This window comes from Homarus americanus, unplaced genomic scaffold (assembly GCF_018991925.1).
Source record: "Homarus americanus isolate GMGI-L3 unplaced genomic scaffold, GMGI_Hamer_2.0 scaffold39675, whole genome shotgun sequence".
Lineage (NCBI taxonomy): Eukaryota > Metazoa > Arthropoda > Malacostraca > Decapoda > Nephropidae > Homarus > Homarus americanus.
Genome location: NW_024736071.1, coordinates 4953561 through 4972717, shown reverse-complemented (window position 1 = coordinate 4972717; position 19157 = coordinate 4953561). Strand labels below are relative to the sequence as shown.

General features: G+C 37.2%; 1 protein-coding gene across 1 annotated transcript; it reads left to right on the top strand.

Moving 5' to 3' along the window:
• The first annotated feature begins 390 nt into the window (after positions 1 to 390).
• Positions 391 to 16577, top strand: LOC121871745 (ran GTPase-activating protein 1-like). Its single transcript, XM_042374161.1, has 12 exons — positions 391 to 507; positions 2046 to 2233; positions 3540 to 3674; positions 4990 to 5103; positions 5599 to 5786; positions 7397 to 7547; positions 7776 to 7887; positions 8200 to 8492; positions 10919 to 11104; positions 13538 to 13666; positions 14299 to 14417; positions 15013 to 16577. Exons 1-12 carry the CDS (start codon positions 450 to 452, stop codon positions 15077 to 15079), a joined length of 1740 nt encoding a protein of 579 aa, XP_042230095.1. The 5' UTR covers positions 391 to 449; the 3' UTR covers positions 15080 to 16577.
• The last annotated feature ends 2580 nt before the right edge of the window (positions 16578 to 19157 follow it).

The window sequence follows — 19157 nt, the reverse complement described above, 5'->3', positions numbered from 1 at the left end:
CTTCTTATCATAAACCATTAATAACCTCATAATAACATCCTATAATACATTAAAATATAATAAAAATAACTTAATTTCTACCATATCTTACCTGCTGTGAATCCATGGTATACTAAACCATGTAATTTTTTTAGTCTAATAAAACAAATACGACATTATATTTCTGTTATAATTTATATTTTATCTCAAATTATCTTAATAAAAAAAGAAATATAACATACGAATAGGATTTTAGATTAAATTAATTATTTTTTATTTAATAGAGCCTGTGGTTCTCAGAATAAATATCCCTTTATGTACTTTTAACCTATTTATACATATTATTTCTCATTAAAAATATTATAATTAAAAAGCCTTCATTATAATAAACCCTAATAACATTAAATCTCAATTATTTTCTATGTAATTTATTTGAATATTTTAGGTGTGGTAGAGGAGACGTTAACACCATGGAGGGTAGACTGAGTTTTGCTGGACTCTCTAATAAATGGGATACAGCACAGGATGGTGAGAGAGATTATCAATTATTAGTGTTTAAAAGGATAGAGGAAGACTTATTTTATCATTTAATGGGTATAATATTCCTGGTGGTTAATTCTTTATTTAAAAATTTTGATGATAATTGTACCCCCATGTTATTTTTAACTGGTAATTATTCACCTAGAGTAGTAATTTAAGGATATATTATCATTAAAATGTAGTAAATGTTTTATTACTATATGTAAAGTTATAACTATCTTTAGATGTGGATATTAAGGCTAAGAACATATTGTTGGGTTAATAGTTACTGAGGTACTGGTTTTTGGGTGTTAATTATATGTTTTCTCGATGTTATTTGATAAGTTGTGAAGGGATTTGATATTTATTTATGCAGGAAATTACTAGTTTTTGAGATCACCCCCTCTCTCATCCCCCTCACCTGCCCCCCCCAAACTATAATATGGGGGGGAGGGGTTTTTTTTTGGGGGGGGGAGAAAATTAGGTAATTATATAGGACTAACCCACGAGAGAAATTGATTTAAAACAATTATAAAACGCTACTTAACATTTGTGGGTATGAAGAACAGACCTGACCTAACCTAACCTACCTAACCTTACTCAGACCCCCGGTAGGCCTAGCTTAAACTAACCTAAATGTTTCAGTAGTTTAAAACTTTGGGGCGCGCCATATCCGTAGGTACAATACCTTAGTAAGAAGAGGAAGGAACCAGGGAGACGTAAGAATTGGATAGAATGATCGTCTTTCTCGTAAAACTCGGCAATAAATTTAAAATAATCGTAGGAGCACAAATAACAACCAACCTCCACCACGGCCATTGTGAGACTGGTCAATGAAATTACCCAGGCTGCTTCCTTTGAAAAAAACTCAAATGTGATTGGTTGAAAAAATTTGCGTGATCATATCAATACATCATTGGTCACGACTGGATGACGTCAGTCCGTATCGTGCATGCTTGAAGAGTAGATAACATCTCCTCAGAGACGAAGACATGGCGACACTTGTGACTGAGCGAATTTCATAATATTGAAAAATTAATATCTCGGTTAACCTTAATTTCCGGCAGAAGTATCATAGAAGAAAAAGGTCTTAGAATTGTCTAAACATTACGAAATACATATTAATAACAGCGAGAGAAAGACCGGTGCATAAAGAAAAATTCACCCATGTTTGTGTTCAGTCCTTCAATTGTTTTGGTTAGTATTGATGACTGACCCACGGACACATTATTTGGGTAAAATTTCACTTGTTGCCACTTTTTCAAATCCAAGTTGAAAGTATGTTTTTCCGATGGTTTTTGATGTGTTATGAACGAATTTGACCTTCATTTCTGGCACAAATCAATAGTTTCTGAGATAAGCCCCCCTCCCATCTCAGAATCTAGAGATTTTCTATGAAAATCGAGTTAAAGAGTTTTCAAAACACATCGAAAACCATCGGAAGAATAAACCCTAACCTAACCTTCATCAATGATTACCCCCAGAAGGTGTATGCAGCATGGTAAGGGGTAGCATAGATATTTAACTGGTGTAAATTTGCTCCACAGTTAAAGAGGCAGCAGAAGCTATTCGCAATTGCAAGGATCTACGATGTTTAAAATTAGAAGCGAACACCCTCGGTGTGGAAGCGGCAAAAGTCATGGGAGATGCTTTGGCCGTTCACCCAGAGTTTGAACGAGCACACTGGAAAGATCTCTTCACTGGGAGATTGAAAACTGAGATTCCAGATGCACTGGTGAGTGACAATAACTCTTTCAAAGGTTTAGTTTGTTGTGTGGATGTTGTATACTCAAAACAATTGTGACACTTTTTGGCTGGATTGCATTCTCCACATCTTGTAAGCTGTCATTTAAATTAGTTGTCCATATATCTCCTTGACTGATTTGAAGACCAAGGAGGAGTTAGAAGGATGGGTTTAAGATGGATGAAAAATGTAATGTTAGGCCTAATTATCTCTAAACTATGACTAACAGCAAGGCACGGAGGGTAAACAACTGGTTGAGACGGCAGGGCAGTAAACACTGAGTACAGTACTGTACTGTTTGATCAGCTTCTTGTGGTGTATGTTTCATCGTTATTAGTATAAAATATTAAATAATAAAAAAAATACAATACTGTACTCTATAATTTGTAATTGGACTTCAAAATAATAGAGACTGAGATGGACTGCTGCAGGTGTGTGTGTGTGTGTTGGTGCATGTGTGTGTGAGATGCAGTATGCGCTCATCTTCTGCTCTCTTCATGGGAGGATTACATCACCATTCTTTGAATCATTTTACCTAAAATCTTAGCATTTTTCTGTGGCTGAATGTGTGTTGAACTTAAAGCTAACCAATCACAGTGTAGCATTTTTGGCAAGTCCATTCTAAGAGTGGGGGAATAAACTGCTCGCTCACTGGTCTGAGAGGAAGAAAGAGGCCTCAAAGGAATGTTCGCTGGCAGCGATTTTAAATGACAAATATTTAAGGGTTTCTGTATAGATATGTAAATACCAAGATATGTGAACACGCCTGATGCCAAGACTCTGTTACCATTCATTGTACCATTTATTCACATGTCTGTATTACTACATATTATTATAGCATGTCTGATACCTATGCTTATGTCTAATGCCTATGTTCACTTACTGTGTCCCGATGTACTATGTCTGTACCGCGCTAGTCAAGTAACTAGAGGATCTCATTTATTGTCCTAAGTAATGTCTAGCAACTCTCCTTGCCTAGCTAGCTAACTTCCCTCAGATCGGCTTCGGCCTGGCTACGACACGGAGTCCCTTGTGCTTGCTTCTGTATCGGTCGGCTATCCTGCCGAGTCTTGTACTACTTATTGAATATATCTACTGCTCGTGCCCTGGAGTTTCAAGAACCTTGTCTAGGATTACATCCCACCACAGTTTCGACAAATGATTCTGGTCCAGAAAGAGTCCGGACTTTTGAGGGTTTACTGTATATACTGCATATATATATATATATATATATACAGTACAGTATATACAGTACTCGTACATTGCATCCAGCTCACACATTATCATATGGTTTCAGCGCCACCTCTTCTCTGGATTGATGCGGGCAGGAGCAAAGTTAAAGGAACTGGACTTGAGTGACAATGCCTTGGGACCTGTTGGTGTGGAGGGCATGGTGGAGTTTATGAGCTCTCCGGTCTGTTACTCCCTTGAGGTGAGTCAAAACTTTATTTGGTTTTTGTTTAATGAAATTCATTCATTATTAATCTTGGTAAAATTAGGAAAAAGTTGAATAATTCATAATGGAATGATACTTGTTAGAAATAGTGAGAATGCCTTTCTGAACAACATATCAAACATCTTCACCGATCCGAGGTGAGCTTTTGTTGCCATCTTGAAAAAATGGCTTCCATTTGCCGTTGTTCATGTTTTACTCATTAACAATTGATTTTTAAGAGATGACATTAAATAAAATAAAAGAGCATAAAATTCTGCATTTTTTGGTATATTCAGTTAATGAGTTAAACATGAAAAACCGTGAACAGCTCACCTCGGATTGATCAGGCTGTTTAGTATGTTGTGTAGGAATGTATTCCCAATAATTCTATCAAGTATCATTTCATTATGAATTAGTTCAACATTTGGCATGAAAATTTTTTTAATTTCCCTTGACTATATTTTTTAGATGCAGGAAAGAACTAGTTACTGTACATAGCTATATAGTATGGAGTTAAAAACAAGTACAGTAAATACTATCCCCTCACTTTAGTTTGAGTGTCAAGAGGTTTGATTTTGTCTGTGCATGCCTTCATCTGTCTACCTGGATCTGTGGACGCATTATTGAAATACCGAGTGACTGGCCATAGACTAAATTTGAGTGAGAGATTAGATACATCTCTTCAACTTTTTTATGGTCATGAATTAACGATCATTTATTACAATACTACTAAGTGTTTTTGTTCATAATACAGTACTTCCTGAAGTTTGGGTGAATGGATATTGGTTTTATTGATTTATCCTGATATGTCTATCTATCCAGAGTTTGTTTACAAAAATATATCATTACTGGTGTTGGGATATTGACCAAATTTGCACCACATACACCATCTGTTAACTTCTACTGATTCATTTTTAGATATAAGGAATCATTGAGTCTTAGATGACCGGATTAGATCATCATGCTGTTTCATTCAATTGGCATTTTTTTTATATACTTTTTCCTTAGTTCTTGGACGGACATTTTCCATTCCAGTATGGGCTCACGTATTTTGTCGACATATGTCTTTTTTTATGTGTTTATCGTACAGGTTCTTTTTGACTACTGAGATTGGTATTGTTGAATCACACACAGCACAATACCACTAGACTTTACATGCCAGGAGATTGGGAATGATTTATTGTGATGTTTGTACAGTAATAGATGTGATCAAGTCCAACTAGAATTTGGTATTTTTTAAACCTGTTTCTGTGATATTTATTATTAATCTTTTGTGTTTTATCAGCTGAGCAACACTTATGTACTTCCACAGGAAATTCGTCTAAACAACAACGGTCTTGGTATAAAAGGTGGAACGATGCTGGCGCAGTCATTAATGAAGCTTGTAGAAAATGCCAAGGCAGCTGGAGAGCCTCTTAAACTAAAGGTACGCTGCAACATATATATTTAACCATTCTGAAGGGTGCTGAGCTGTGTGGCTTTTGAAGTGATTAACTTTTTAGCTATTTAATAATTGTTTGGGATGATACTAAAGAAGATTAAGTACATTACAGGTATATTCTGTTGTGTTTTAAGTACTGTAGAGGCATGATTTTCTTTGTTCCTCTTAACTTGCGGAAACCTAAACAGTATTTGTACCTAAATCTGTACTGTATTGTCTTACACACACACATACACACACATATATATATATATATATATATATATATATATATATATATATATATATATACTTTAATGGACAATATTTTATGGATTTGGCATCCTGTGTATTGCCAGCTAGGCCGTGGGCTCATCACACTCGTCTTGCCCACCGTTTGTGTGTGGATGTTCAGGACATGTATGAATATGAACTATGTACAGTATATAGTGTATCATATACAGGGAAGAACTCTACTAACACTCAGAACTTCCTCCGCAGGTATTCATATCAGGACGCAACAGGTTAGAGATGGAAGGTGCACAAGTATTTGCTGAATTCTTCAAGGCTGTGGGGACCTTGGAGGAGGTTGCCATGCCCCAGAATGGTATCTTTCATAAAGGCATTGCAGCCTTGGCTTTAGCCTTCAGTGTAAATTCAAATCTCCGAATTATTAACCTCAATGATAAGTAAGTACTGTACCCTGTATAGAACAGAACAATTTTGTATACTTTTGTTCATAGTTTTTGTAGACCAGAATAATGGAAAGCAAACAGTGCATCAGTAACTGTTATGAGCACAGTTCATTGAATATTATGGTTACTGATTTAAGTCTTTTGCCTTAGGGATAAGAGACTCAAAAAGAAGGGCTGGGAAATTCCTATCAGTCGGACACCAACAGACAAAAGCTTGTTTTAGAGTACAGGTATCCCTCGAGATATGAAAGGATTAGGTTTAGTTGGAAAATAGTAACAAGGCAACTCACAGCCTGGCCAGATACCTCACATAATCTGCACACCTATTACTTAACACGTGAAAAAAGGAGACAAAGAGAATACTGTTTAACTTTGGTACATTACCTTATGGGAGGGCAGTCTGGGCTCACCGGTGGGCTGAGTAAGGGCCTACTTTACGCATCTCTTCCCAAGATGGCCGCACCAGCTGACTCCGGTGTGCGATTAGAATTTTTGCCGAGACCCAAATTCGTATAAGCGAGAGAAACTGTCATATCTCAAAAAGTGGTTTCAGTTTAGGAAATTTGCATAAACGAATTTTTTTACATAGAACATTCGTATCATGAGGGATACTTGAGGTATCCCTTTTTGTTGAGTGAATTTTCATATAGTGAGTAGAAGAACATGTGGGAAAAATGGGTTTGGTTCCCAATGACAAGAAAAACCCCAAATCACACCTCGAAAACATGAAATCAATTCCCAAACAACAACAAAACCTACCTCACTAATCATAAATTGTACACAACGACTGTTCTTTACTATCTATTAATAACCTTAATAAAATACTATACAGATGAAAATATGCAGCTAAAACCATTAAGGAAAACCTAAATCTAAGTTTAACACAGCTGCCATTAGCGGACACTGGTAACACTGTTCATAGTGTCAGCTGTTGTGGTGGTGGTCACGGCCAAGATGGGTTGGTGTCAGCGTCTTGCTATAAATTATGTTTCGGATTATAGCTAATTTCTCAAAAGCTTGGGTTTACACACGAGTATGTAAGGTAAATCGCCCAGTGAGCACATTACTCGTAAGTATCATCTAAGTAGCACCTAGTATTTGAGTAAGGAGATGTAGAGCAGAGAGTAAATCTGAGGGATTGAGAGAGAGAGCAAGTGACCAAGGCTTTATATGGGTCTGCTTCACGGGAAACTCGCAGATTGGTAACATCACATTTTTATACTCGATGTTGATTGGTTGATAGGTGTCGTCTTCTGTTGCTAGAGCCAATAATGCTGAGGGAGGGGAGAGAAGGATGCCAGGATCACCAGTGCCTGTGTTGGCACTGGTTTTCCCGCCAAAATGTGGTGGCGAGACGTGACATTATTAATTAAATTTTTTCGTAACCTCAAGGATTTTGCTGATAAGTCAAAGTTTGGGACTTTTTTTTTTTACTGCAAATGTGCAAATGTTTGTAAATGAAATTCTCATAAACCAGGGTATGTCTGTATTGCTCATTTACTACAGCCAGAATACAAATTTAGTGGAATGATTTTCTAGAATAAGTTTTTGCTGTGTACTTGAAGTAGCAGTCATATATCTGACACAATTACTTTCCTCCACAGCACATTTACTCCAAAAGGAGCACGAGTTATGGCAGAAAAACTGCACCACATGCAGAACCTGGAAGTTATAAACTTTGGCGACTGTCTTATTAAAACTGCTGGTGCCAAGTATATTGCGCATGCACTGGCTTCTGATCATAAAAAATTAAAGGTAATGTCATTAAGTAAAAGTCCATATACAGAATAACAGCTGCTGAAATTCCATGCACAGTTTTATCATATTCTGTGCCGTTACATTTTGCCATACTTTGTACAGGATATTTTTGTTGGTTGGTATATTGATTACTGGCAAGCAGCCTGAAGTGGATGGGTGTACAGAAAGAAGAGTCCTTAAATATATTGACAGTAACCTGCTTATTTTTTTTTTTTTTTTATATAGGAGCTGTACCTGGACAGCAATGAAATTGGACCTGAAGGTGGTCTTGCTATTGCCACTGCCATGACAAACAAAGAAGAACTTACTGTGCTTAATCTGGACTATAACCAGTTTGGTAAGTAATGACTAGTCTTAACTTATGACTATCACATCAGATTCTTATGTTGTGCCACATCTACTGTTTGTTGCCCCGTGAAATGATGACTCACAGTAATGTATTATTCTTATTATTATATTGAGTTCCTTATTTTTATGCACTTCAATCTGTAGTGAGAAAGGGTTTTTGATAATGAAAAGCAATCGGTGTATACTGTACTTCTGAGACCTGTGTAAATTTTCTTTTTTAATTTACTGTGTAGATAACATTACATAAACATTACAAAAATAAGATGGTCATTAATTATGATTTGTGGGCATCTGTTTCCAGGTGAGGAGGGAAGGGAGAGCCTTGTGTTTGTACTGCAGGAAATTGGCAACTTGGACTCTCTTGAAACTCTAGAAAATGATGAAGATCTTGAGTGCGATGAAAAGGATGATGAAGATGAGGATGACGATGATGATGATGACGACGACGACGACGATGACGACGACGACGATGACGACGACGATGATGATGATTGTGAAGAAGAGGAGGAGGATGAAGAGGAAGATATACAGGAGGTATCAGGTCCTGGGTTCAGCCCTCTTAGGCGAAAACAAGCAGTAGTAGCCCCTATTAAGGTGCGTCATTATTTGGAAAATGCATATCCTTATTTTGTTATTGTTGTTAATTTTATATTCTGTCTCTTTGATATACTGTATATTGTTTCTCTGTCTTTGATATTCTAAACCTATACTGTGTCCTTGACAAGATGAAGCCAGCATCTTAAACAGTACCCACATAGATATTAATACCTGGAGTTAAATGACAGTACAGGAAATGAGGCCCCCATCATCGTAAGGTTCACTCAGACCACTTGGGCGAAACCCGTTTTTTGTTGGAAAGCACTACTGTTTTCGGTGAAGCTCTATACAATGGTTGTTGATAAGATCTCCTTACTACACTGTAAATAAGGTTGAAAGCCCTTTGAAAATAGGGTAGGACATTGATTTGTGGCAGACAGGAAAGTTTGGGCTTGACTTTTGCTTCGTCGGGTGTTCTCTTCCTCTCGGTGAGTGAGTGAGAGGAGTGGCCGGCCCACAGCCTCCTCCTTCGTCTCGGCCAACGACAGAGAGCATTTGCTATCTCTGTCACGGCCCCTCCAGCCAATGAGCGCGGGTTCCCTCTCTCCCTTTCCCTCGGTACTCTTCTGTTATGGCAGGATCTACACTCTGATATCGATTAAAGTAAAAAAAAAGCCATAAGCGGGTGGGAGTTTTGTTGCTTCAAGTCAACATTGCAACAACCCAGTACATTACTTCATGATGCACTACCTACCATGTGCAAGTACAGTCCTTTAGCTTCAAAATGCATACAAAATTAATGCTGTATCTCAAAAAACAACAAAGTTATGCATGTTTGAAGTTGGAAAAACATTAAACGCGGTTTTCTAGGCTTTCAAATTTTTGTGTGAATAACCCATACGATGCGGGGTGCCTCAAATACAGTTACAGTACTTGTAATTTGAGGGTAATCCTTGTTTATTCTATACAGTAGCCACAAAGAACACCCTATACTGTAGAGTACATGTTTAAAAAAAAATGTGAAGGCTTGCAATTACCTTTATACTGTATATTGTGTTGTATTTTTTAACTCTGAAATCCAGGGGCTGAAGTTATAAAGCCAAGATAACTGCTTAGAAAACCTTGCTTGCATCAGGGAGTCTAAAAGTGTTGAATGGATAAAAACAAGTTTTGGGAGAGGTACAGTTCCTTTGTGGAGGTCAGGGGCCAGGTTCACAAACATGGCTGTCATGTTGACTCAACCTCATCATTATCTCGAGAAGATAAGGAGGTCGTGTGAACCTGGTAATGGGTGATTCACTAACGGTTCGTACAGGGACTGCAAGTAAGTTCAGTTTTCCACACATGAGAAGAACAATGGAGAGAGAAGTTTCAAAGAAAACGCTGCTTAATTTCTCCGGTGAGGAGATTTTCGTTATATATACTGTAGTTACTGATGTTGTGATCCTAGGAAAACCTTTGGTGCCTTTATTGGTAATATGAGTACAGCTCCTCCCCGACTTACGACCTACTCGACTTACGACCTGCCTCAGTCATACCAAAATTTTGTCAAATTACGTATTTTCGAGTCCCAACGTCAGTGATTGCGCTGTGTACTGACAAAATTTTCGTTTATAATTCACTTTAAAATGGCTGGCAAGCTTAAAAGTGAGAGTTTTGTGGTGCTGAGAAGAAAAAGAGACACCCATTTTAGATTTTCTATGTACAGTATTATTTAAGCATTTTTGACTTACGACTATTTCGACTTACGACCTGGATTTGGGTCCCTAACCCCGTCATAAGTTGGGGAGTAGCTGTACAGTCTATGGCACCAATTACATCAGGAAATACTTACTTTTCTGTACAGAGTAAATGTCACTTTATAATTATTGACACAGTTGATTGCTTTAAGCCAGCCAGTAATGTCATCAATTACCGGTACACTCTGGAAACTACCACTTGTAAAAAACCTCAAAACTATTAACACAGACATATGCATTGGGACTGCATGGGACCTCCTTGTCAGCCAACCAATATCTTACTGTAGTTGGTTACACAGCCAGAGTATATACCTATGTGTAGCAGTAGGCGGTCATCAATTCGTAGAGGGTCCAAAGGATCACTAAACACCCTTTCCTGCCAGGGTGCACAGTCATGGGCTAAAGCAATCATTATTTCTAGTGACTCTTGAATTACGTCTGGCAGCTTTGTGTGTTTTGGTATGGGTTGTATAGTAGGGAAAGCGGGAATTACGTTAGCTTATTTCCGTCTTACAGAAGCCTGCAGGTGCTTGGAGGCCACCATAGTGTTTAAGGTACAATAAGTTCAGTTATGAGTGCTATAAGCGGTTTCTGAATCACACTGTTCAGCTTTAAGGTTAGCCGAAGGAACAAAAAGTGTCCGTAAGTCATTAGTGAATCTGGCCCCAGGTATTCTGCTGTTATATAATGACTTGTTTGTGACTTATTATGATGACAGTTGTTTCTCCAATGTTTCTTAAACAGTGTACTGCAGCAGAGTTCTACAAACAGTCAACAGGAGGACGGTTGCTGGGGTTGGGAAATTCAGGTCCCTCACAGTTGGTGGAGGAAGCCAGAAGAATGGGAAATGGTTCAGATGAAGATTTTATATTTTACTGTTTTGGCATGTTCATGAGAGCTGCATCAATGGCAACTGCAAATAATGAAGAGGTGAGTAAGCATTGGGGTGAATTTCTTGTGGTGTTAATTTAATTGTTTGCTACTTTTTCTTAGCTTTGTGTAAAGTTTGTATTGCAACATTGATATACAGTAAACCCTCGATAACTCGGAAGATATGGGGCTCTAACCATTCCGAGTTATCAAATTTTTGGAGTTATCAATGCACTTTCGTCCCACCACAATACTGTATCCAACTTTTTGGCCAAAATAACCTACCATAATCATAAAACTTGCACAAAAGTTAACACTTACCAGCACTACAGGTGAAGGATGAGAATAATTCTAGCTTGTGATGCCATGTGGTAGGTGTCAGATGTGATGGGGGTTCACTGCACTACATTACTACAGGTTATCCGCTGTTTAGCGATCTTCAACTCACTGGAAAAAATTCAGGAGAGAAGTTGAAAAAATGGGGATTCTGTGCTCCAAGTGGGCATCTGTATGGGTGGGTGTGGGCATGATTAGAACATGACGGGCACTAGAGTAAAGGTAGAGACGGATTGGGTGGGTGGGTGGTAGAGGAGGATTGACGGCGAGGCACTGGTGGGAGGTACGTGGAGGTTGTGTGAGTGTGTGTGTGCCCTGTCTGCCTCTACCACCACCTTCATCTTACCGGATAGCACATGTCAATTGCCGATTCCCAAAAATTGCCTTGGTGAATAATATCTACATAACGGTGATATCTCCGTTAGCCGGAACAATTGGTGCAGAGCACTTCCAGGAATGAGAGATTTCTGGGTAACGAGACGATTCTCAAAGCCGGAAAAAAATCCCTCATCCCCGGAATATTCTGGGTACCGGGAAAATTTTCTCGGAATTTTCCAGAAATTGTGGCCCTCAGAAAATCATTCCCAAAGCCAGAATATTCAGGCTTTGGGAATGATTTTCTGAGCAAATTTCATTTTCGGCTTTCAGAAAGTTCCGTCTTTGAGGGATTCCGGCTCACGGAGATATTACGTTTACTTTCCTCTCTTTTTGTTCACGGTACAGTGCTGTTTGGTATAATGAGATGCAAGTATTTTACTTTTTCTCTTTTTGCTCATTTATTTCAATGTGATTTTTCTGGGTTTACTCCAGAGTGTGATCATGAAGTAAAGAAAACTGGCAATAATTTAAGTGTTGTTAAATATCAAAAGAGAGGTACAGAATCACCATATGTTACACCGTACTTTGTAATCAGAGAAGGCAATTATTATTCTTCATTTTGAAAATGTTTTGCTAAAATCATGCAGTAGTATTGCCTGTTGATTTTTTAATATATATTTTCATACAATATTTGTATGTACAGTATCTCTAACCATTTATTTATTTATTTTTATTTTTTCCAAGATTTTCACCCCACGTTTGCAGAACTTTTATTTTGTCAATAGTTCTTGTATTGTGTAACTGCTGTTGTATAAGAGTGTGAATTGCATAAAATATTAGATGCAAGTACAAAAAAAATGCCCATTAGGCTACTAATTACTATAGAAGATACCAGAAAACACTAATTCTGTTAAAGAAATATAAATAGTGTAAGGAATTGCTGATAATGTATTATATTTTATTGCTATTTTCTTGCCTTTTCTTATCTATTTATCCCTAATGAATAAATTGTTTTAAAGTGTGGTAGGTTATGCATAGTGTGTACCTTATCAGTGCAAGTCTTACATATCCCCCACACTGTCCTTCAGGTGTGGTCTTTCCCTTTGTATCATAGACTCTGTGTTTACTCTGCGTCTTCCTTTCCTCTTTAGTGGATGGTGGTTTCCATTCTTGTTAATTCTGTCCACATTGAGTGCCTTGATAACTCCCAAACCATCTCATTACCCTCTATCATAGGTCCTTCTAACTTGACATCTACACTGTGTTCCTACTCTGGAGTCATCCCTCAAAAATTCCATTTCCACGCCATAAATTTTTCACCTGTGTACTTGAGGATAAATGGGACAACACCTGTAGGTAAACTGAGTCTCACCTGTCCCTATCCATCTGAAATGCATGTTGGTCTTGGTAAACTTTATATGACATTCACACAAGTACCTCAAATAGCTTTTCTCTTTGCAGATATTTAACTCATTTCTTTACAGATGCCAACCTTCCATTTACCAGATACCAACCTTCCAGTTACCAGATACCAACCTTCCAGTTACCAGATTCCTACTTTCCAGTTACAGGATACAGTATATAATATATTTATCCCTTTGTAGATGTGTTTACTCTGTACTGTAATGTGTTCTGAAATTGTCTTTTTTCATAGTTTCAGAATCCTCCTCCATGCTCTTCTCATTTCCTCCACTTTTTACGCAGTTCATTTAAATTTGCCATCCCCTTCTTTCTATGTTGTCTTACCTAATTCTTTAATCAGATATTTGAGATTTTAGATGCTTCCATATTTCATCCATACAGAGCTATAGTTGTATTCCCTTTCACTTTCTCCCACAGGTGCAGGAAGCTGTCAAGAATACAACAGGACACCTAGCCAAAGCCATATTTACCATTGCACAAAATGGAGATATGTCATCCATTGCAACAAATAATCTTCTTGTCCATCTCGGTCTTATTAAGTGTGAGGTAATGTTCTCTCAACTTTCATAACAAACTTCGAACATAGGAATGCATGTTTTATGTCCATTAATGTGTCCACTAACACATTAACTTGAGCAAATGATTATGTTAATTAAGTTTGCTGTATACAGGTGCTATAGTAGATATATCACAAGCTATAATGTGAGTTTGATTATCAGTATTTTGTGTCATTATTGACTAGAATTATAACCACTAAGACCTAGTGTGGTTACCTTTAGTCACTACTGTACCTTGTTTCATAGACACTGCTCCTCTGAACTTCACACAGTTAAATACACAGGTTCTCACAATCAAACCAGAAGCCATCACGATTCACCTACTTTTCCACACTTTTCAATTCATGTAAAGAGGATATTTTTTCCTGCAAAAATAAGAAGTTATAAATTTACACTGGATCTTTGATGAAGAATGATATTAGGTTCCTGAAAACCTCGATCATTTGTGAATCTCTCTTGTCTCACTAAAGGTACCAGTGTAGAGAAAGATTCATTGTTAGAATATTTAGTTTGGATTAATACAGTACTAGCAAAAAAGAGTTTCCAATCTTTTGTAATGGTAGACCATGTTTTTATTTATTTATGATCATCTTTCTTTTAATGTGCACTTTTGTTACTCAGGATAAAGATTTCATGTTGGCGTGGGACTTGCAAGGATGTCTGATGATATTGACCAACCTTGTGGCCTTGCCCCTCTTCCCTGCCCAGACCAAGAGTGCTCTTCAACTCTTCCTCTCCAGGTAAACTTTGAATCTCACATTTTTGTTGGAATTAAGTAACATACATGAAGTATGACAACTTGGAGTATTACTTCACATTCCCTCTAAAAGAGTTGAGTCATAACTGAAGCTTTGTAATTAATTTTTTTTTGGTGTTAATCTTTTGTGTTATGAAAATACAGTGAATTGTTTCTGTGATTTATTTACCTTCATTTTGGGGTGGTTCTTAATTTGTGCAATTCTGTTTTTTGTTTTACAATTGGAGCTCAAGATTATGGGATGATTTATATTTGATGTGACATACTGCTGGGATTAGATGAGTCTCATTCCATCCTTGCAAGCTGCCACCCTGACACATGTTGGTTGCTGTTATTTGAATTTTACGTGAAAATTATTGGGAATTTTTTATATTTTTCTCTAATTCATCAACAATGTAAAATCAAAACAACCTGTATGTTTTATAAGCCTGTGGGCATTAAGTAGAAGATTGTACTGTATCCTCTTGAGTTGTCCTTTATACATTTCCTGCCTTAGTTTGAGAATAAAGGATAGCTTCATGTTCTCACTGAAACATTGACTTTCTATTATGGAATTAAATTTGACATTTTTCTTTCAGACCAAATTTCAGAATTGATGCGTGTTCTAAGGAGAAGCACATGTTGATGCGAGCTTTGTTTCAATAATATGGTGGGCTTAAGATGCTGAAGATGGAAGTGCTCACAAGACAAAGACAAATTTTTTATAGACTGTTTAGCAATATTTTTTTATATACATTTTTTTTTTTACTCTACCTGTCGAGTATGTTATTTTCCTCCGACTTTAAAATAATTTGTTCACCCTATGTTGACTGTGTATGGATGATATAAAACCTGACATGATTACAGCAGATACTAAATACTATGTCCAGCCTTATACTTCATGATGCTCTTCTGATTTAGTGAACTTCTTTTGTGTTTCATAGTTTTGTGTACAAGATGACTACTATGTGTGTGTTGTAGGGAACTGTGTGTGATATCATTTTAAGAGTTCATCAATTCTTGTGACCTTTTGTTTTACTCAATTCATTTACCACCACAGTGTTGGTTGACAAGAATGAAGAGTGACACACACATACATACACTCACCCTTTATTAACTGCCATTCATTCATTCTTTCTGATAATTTAAATTAACTTATATATTATAAACAAATGAAGTATTTTTACACATTGTGCCACAGTGTTTAGTGTAAGATTTTACAAGTCAGGCTTTTATAATCAAAACTTCAAAATTGTAAGCACAGGATATAACCTAAGTACTGTATCATGTTAGATTTTAAGTCCTATGAGAGGGTGTTGGTGGAAGTGTCATAAAGTAACCAAGTACCTGTGCCTGTTAGATCAAGTGTATGCGATGCCAATCTATTTTCATCGCTGTCTTGTACTCTATAAAATTCTGTTGTTAACACCTTTCTTTGCTACTTTTGTTAACACCTTTCTTTACTTTCTGCCCTCCACATTTACAAGCTATGACACTTACTGGTCAGACTCAGACTATCATGGATTACCTCCTTTACTCACTGTCAATCATTCCCTCTACCTGCTCTGCTTCTCATCCACACACAGCTCCAAAACATCAGTGTGGTTCATCCCAGTTGTGGAATTTCAGTGTTGAAGTTGCTGAATGCTTTTTCTTCTATTAGGATGATGATTTTTTTTCAATGAGTTTGTAATTTTTTCATTAATTTACATTTTCTTGTGACTTCAGCAGCTATGAAGGTTAGAAAATTAGATACTGTACAAAATTATCGAGACAACAGCTTTTGACAATGAAGTCCAAAGATGTTAGCTATATATATTTATTTCCTTACTGAAACAGATAACTAAACTTAAGACAAACATATTCCTTTGATAAAACAAAATTATAAGGCAATTTGAAAGGGTAAATTAAACATGAGATAGACAAATTCCTTGGATACTGAAACTCATAAGGAAAATCATGTTAACAATGAAATACAGTTTTACCTTGTTTGTACAGTATGTCATCACTTTATTTCTCATGGAATCTTTTAATTAAACCAATGGAATATATACTGGTATTTCGTGATACATTATTTTTTTGGGGGTATAAATTTTTTGGGGGGTCGTGTAATTCAAAGATAACCAAAGAGATTGTTCACAAATATAAAGACTGAGCACATTAATGTAGTGTCTTATTTAAATCCTGGGTAGTGGAGAACTGTGTGTTGGTGTAATGACTTTAACTTTATGGTGGGTACCTTATATTGGTCATGATGAGGGTACAGGAATTATCTTACTGTATAAAGTCATCATTTAGTGTTTTTGCTACACAAGTCATAGATGATAATTATGTTCTTCATATCAATTTTTTTCATTATATGAATTTAAACTTGGATTTTTTTTGTGCTTGTAAGATTTGATGAAACTTTTACACCCAATGTTTTAAAAGGAGAAAAGTGATCTAACCAAATTTATTCGACCTAACAGTCATTATATGTTGTTATTAATTTAGATTTATTAAATATGGTTTGACATATTTAGCTTGTTTTAAAATAAGTGCCAGCGATCAGTGCTGCCTTGGTGTACAATGGTCAAAATATTGTCTTACAGTTGTTACAGCAAGGGCTGGAGTTTTCAGGTCTGTATCTGTGTGACATGAGACATTTTCGACTGGCCTCTCTACCACCAGTGTTATAATTTTACATACCATGCCCATCACAGTCTGTCCCTGTTTTTCATTGACTTATCTCTTTTTTTCTTTTGCTGCTGCTGCTTTATTACTGTTCATTCTGGACTTATGATTTTATTTTTGAAAGGCTGAAATTGAAATACTGTATTTTACGGCATATAAAATGCACTTTTTTGTCTGAAAAATGGCTCAAAAAGTCAGCCTGCATCCTATATGTGAAGTTGAGGTCTCCCGTAAGCTAATGAATCCCCCAGTTGCTGTCTCCAGTAGGCTAAATTCTACCTGACCCAACTCCAGAATTAAAAATATGTTAATGCTTACTTAAACACATTATATTATTTTTAATTAAAAAATAATAATTAGAAATATAAAAGCTCAATTTCTAACTACTGTACTGATGATGATAACCTGAAATGATTAACATCCATACGGCAGACACCCAACTCCAGAGGTAGCTAAGCAGTAACCATTTCTGAATTCTTACAGCATTACAATCTATTAATGCCGTACTTGCGATATTAATTTCAATTACAAATGAAGATTTACAGATAACTTTCTCTTCACATTTGCATCTGTTAACATTGCTGGTGGCATTGTAGCCAGGTTAGACTTGTCACTGTAACCACCAGCATACTGAGCCAAGCTGTGAGGTGTTATGGTTATTTTTCAACTTGTATTTTCGGGTAGATATGTGTAACTGTCTCCATTTAGTTTTACTCAATTAACATGCGTATTGTGAAAAGTTAAGGAAATAGTTGTCCTGAGGGCAAACACATAGAGGGTATATAAATTTCTTTACACACAAGTTAGTTGGTTGGCTCAGTGGGGGAGGGAGCATTGCTTGGGAATCGGCAGAGGTAGCGTCCTTGCTGATCTCTGTTGCTATGGTGAAGCAGGTAGTATATGCAAATGGAGACTGTGGTACTGGTGGTGATTAGCCTTCTGTCATCTGGTGGTGGTGATGTAGCCTCCAGGCATTTGGTGTTGGTGTGATGTATCCTTCTGTCATCTGGTGTTGGTGGTGATGTAGCCTTCTGTCATCTGGTGTTGGTGGTGATGTAGCCTTCTGTCATCTGGTGTTGGTGGTGATAAAGCCTCCAGGCATCTGGTGTTGGTGATAAAGCCTCTGTCATCTGGTGTTGGTGGTGATGTGTAGCCTTCTGTGAACTGGTGTTGGTGGTGATAAAGCCTCCAGGCATCTGGTGTTGGTGGTGATAAAGCCTCTGTCATCTGGTGTTGGTGGTGATGTAGCCTTCTGTGAACTGGTGTTGGTGGTAATGTAGCCTCTGTCATCTGGTGTTGGTGGTGATGTAGCCTCTGTCATCTGGTGTTGGTGGTGATGTAGCCTCTGTCATCTGGTGGTGGTGGTGATGTAGCCTCTGTCATCTGGTGGTGGTGGTGATGTAGCCTCTCATCTGGTGGTGGTGGTGATGTAGCCTCTGTCATCAGTCTGTCCCTTGTTCTTCACTTCTGTAAGGTTAGATGATATAAATAGTTATATAGATTTAATGATAAATACCGGTATCTACAATTTATTTTCCAGATGAAGAAAGTCAAGAGTTAGTCCAAGGTATTTCAGTGAGTTTACAGTTGAGATGGGTTCATTCCCACATTGTAGTAAAACTCCCCAAAGTCGGACTCAGTCTGAATTACTGGTGCACATGCCGAGTTGTAATTGGCCGGGTGGCACAACACCAGTCTCTCACCAGCTGCTAGATAATGTGATGGCATCCAGCCAGTGCTGGATTTAGGCACAAGGTAAGTAAGCTACAGCTTAGGGCCTCACATTATGAGGGCCCTCTAAATATGTTTGAGATACAGTAAGTAAAAAGATTTGTTATGAACCAAATTGCCCTGGCTTAAATAACTTACTTCATTTGCAGGTCAGAAAATTCTGTCTGATATTGTTTATAATTTTAAAGTATCATTTGGAAACCATATTAATTAGTTTTTCAATTCACCTATTCAGTGACTCATGTTAGCTGTGTGGCAGTTGATTGCTGCCTAGATGCAGTCTGGGTTGTAGGCTTAACTTACATTGTTTTTCAAGTTGGGATGCTAATGTATTATTGCT

Excerpts from the sequence above, each read along its gene's own strand:
- LOC121871745 (XM_042374161.1), top strand. The coding sequence starts at position 450 with ATGGAGGGTAGACTGAGTTTTGCTGGACTCTCTAATAAATGGGATACA. Across the intron at positions 13,667-14,298 it reads TCGGTCTTATTAAGTGTGAG|GATAAAGATTTCATGTTGGC; the intron begins GTAATGTTCTCT and ends TTTGTTACTCAG. Across the intron at positions 14,418-15,012 it reads CTTCAACTCTTCCTCTCCAG|ACCAAATTTCAGAATTGATG; the intron begins GTAAACTTTGAA and ends TTTTTCTTTCAG.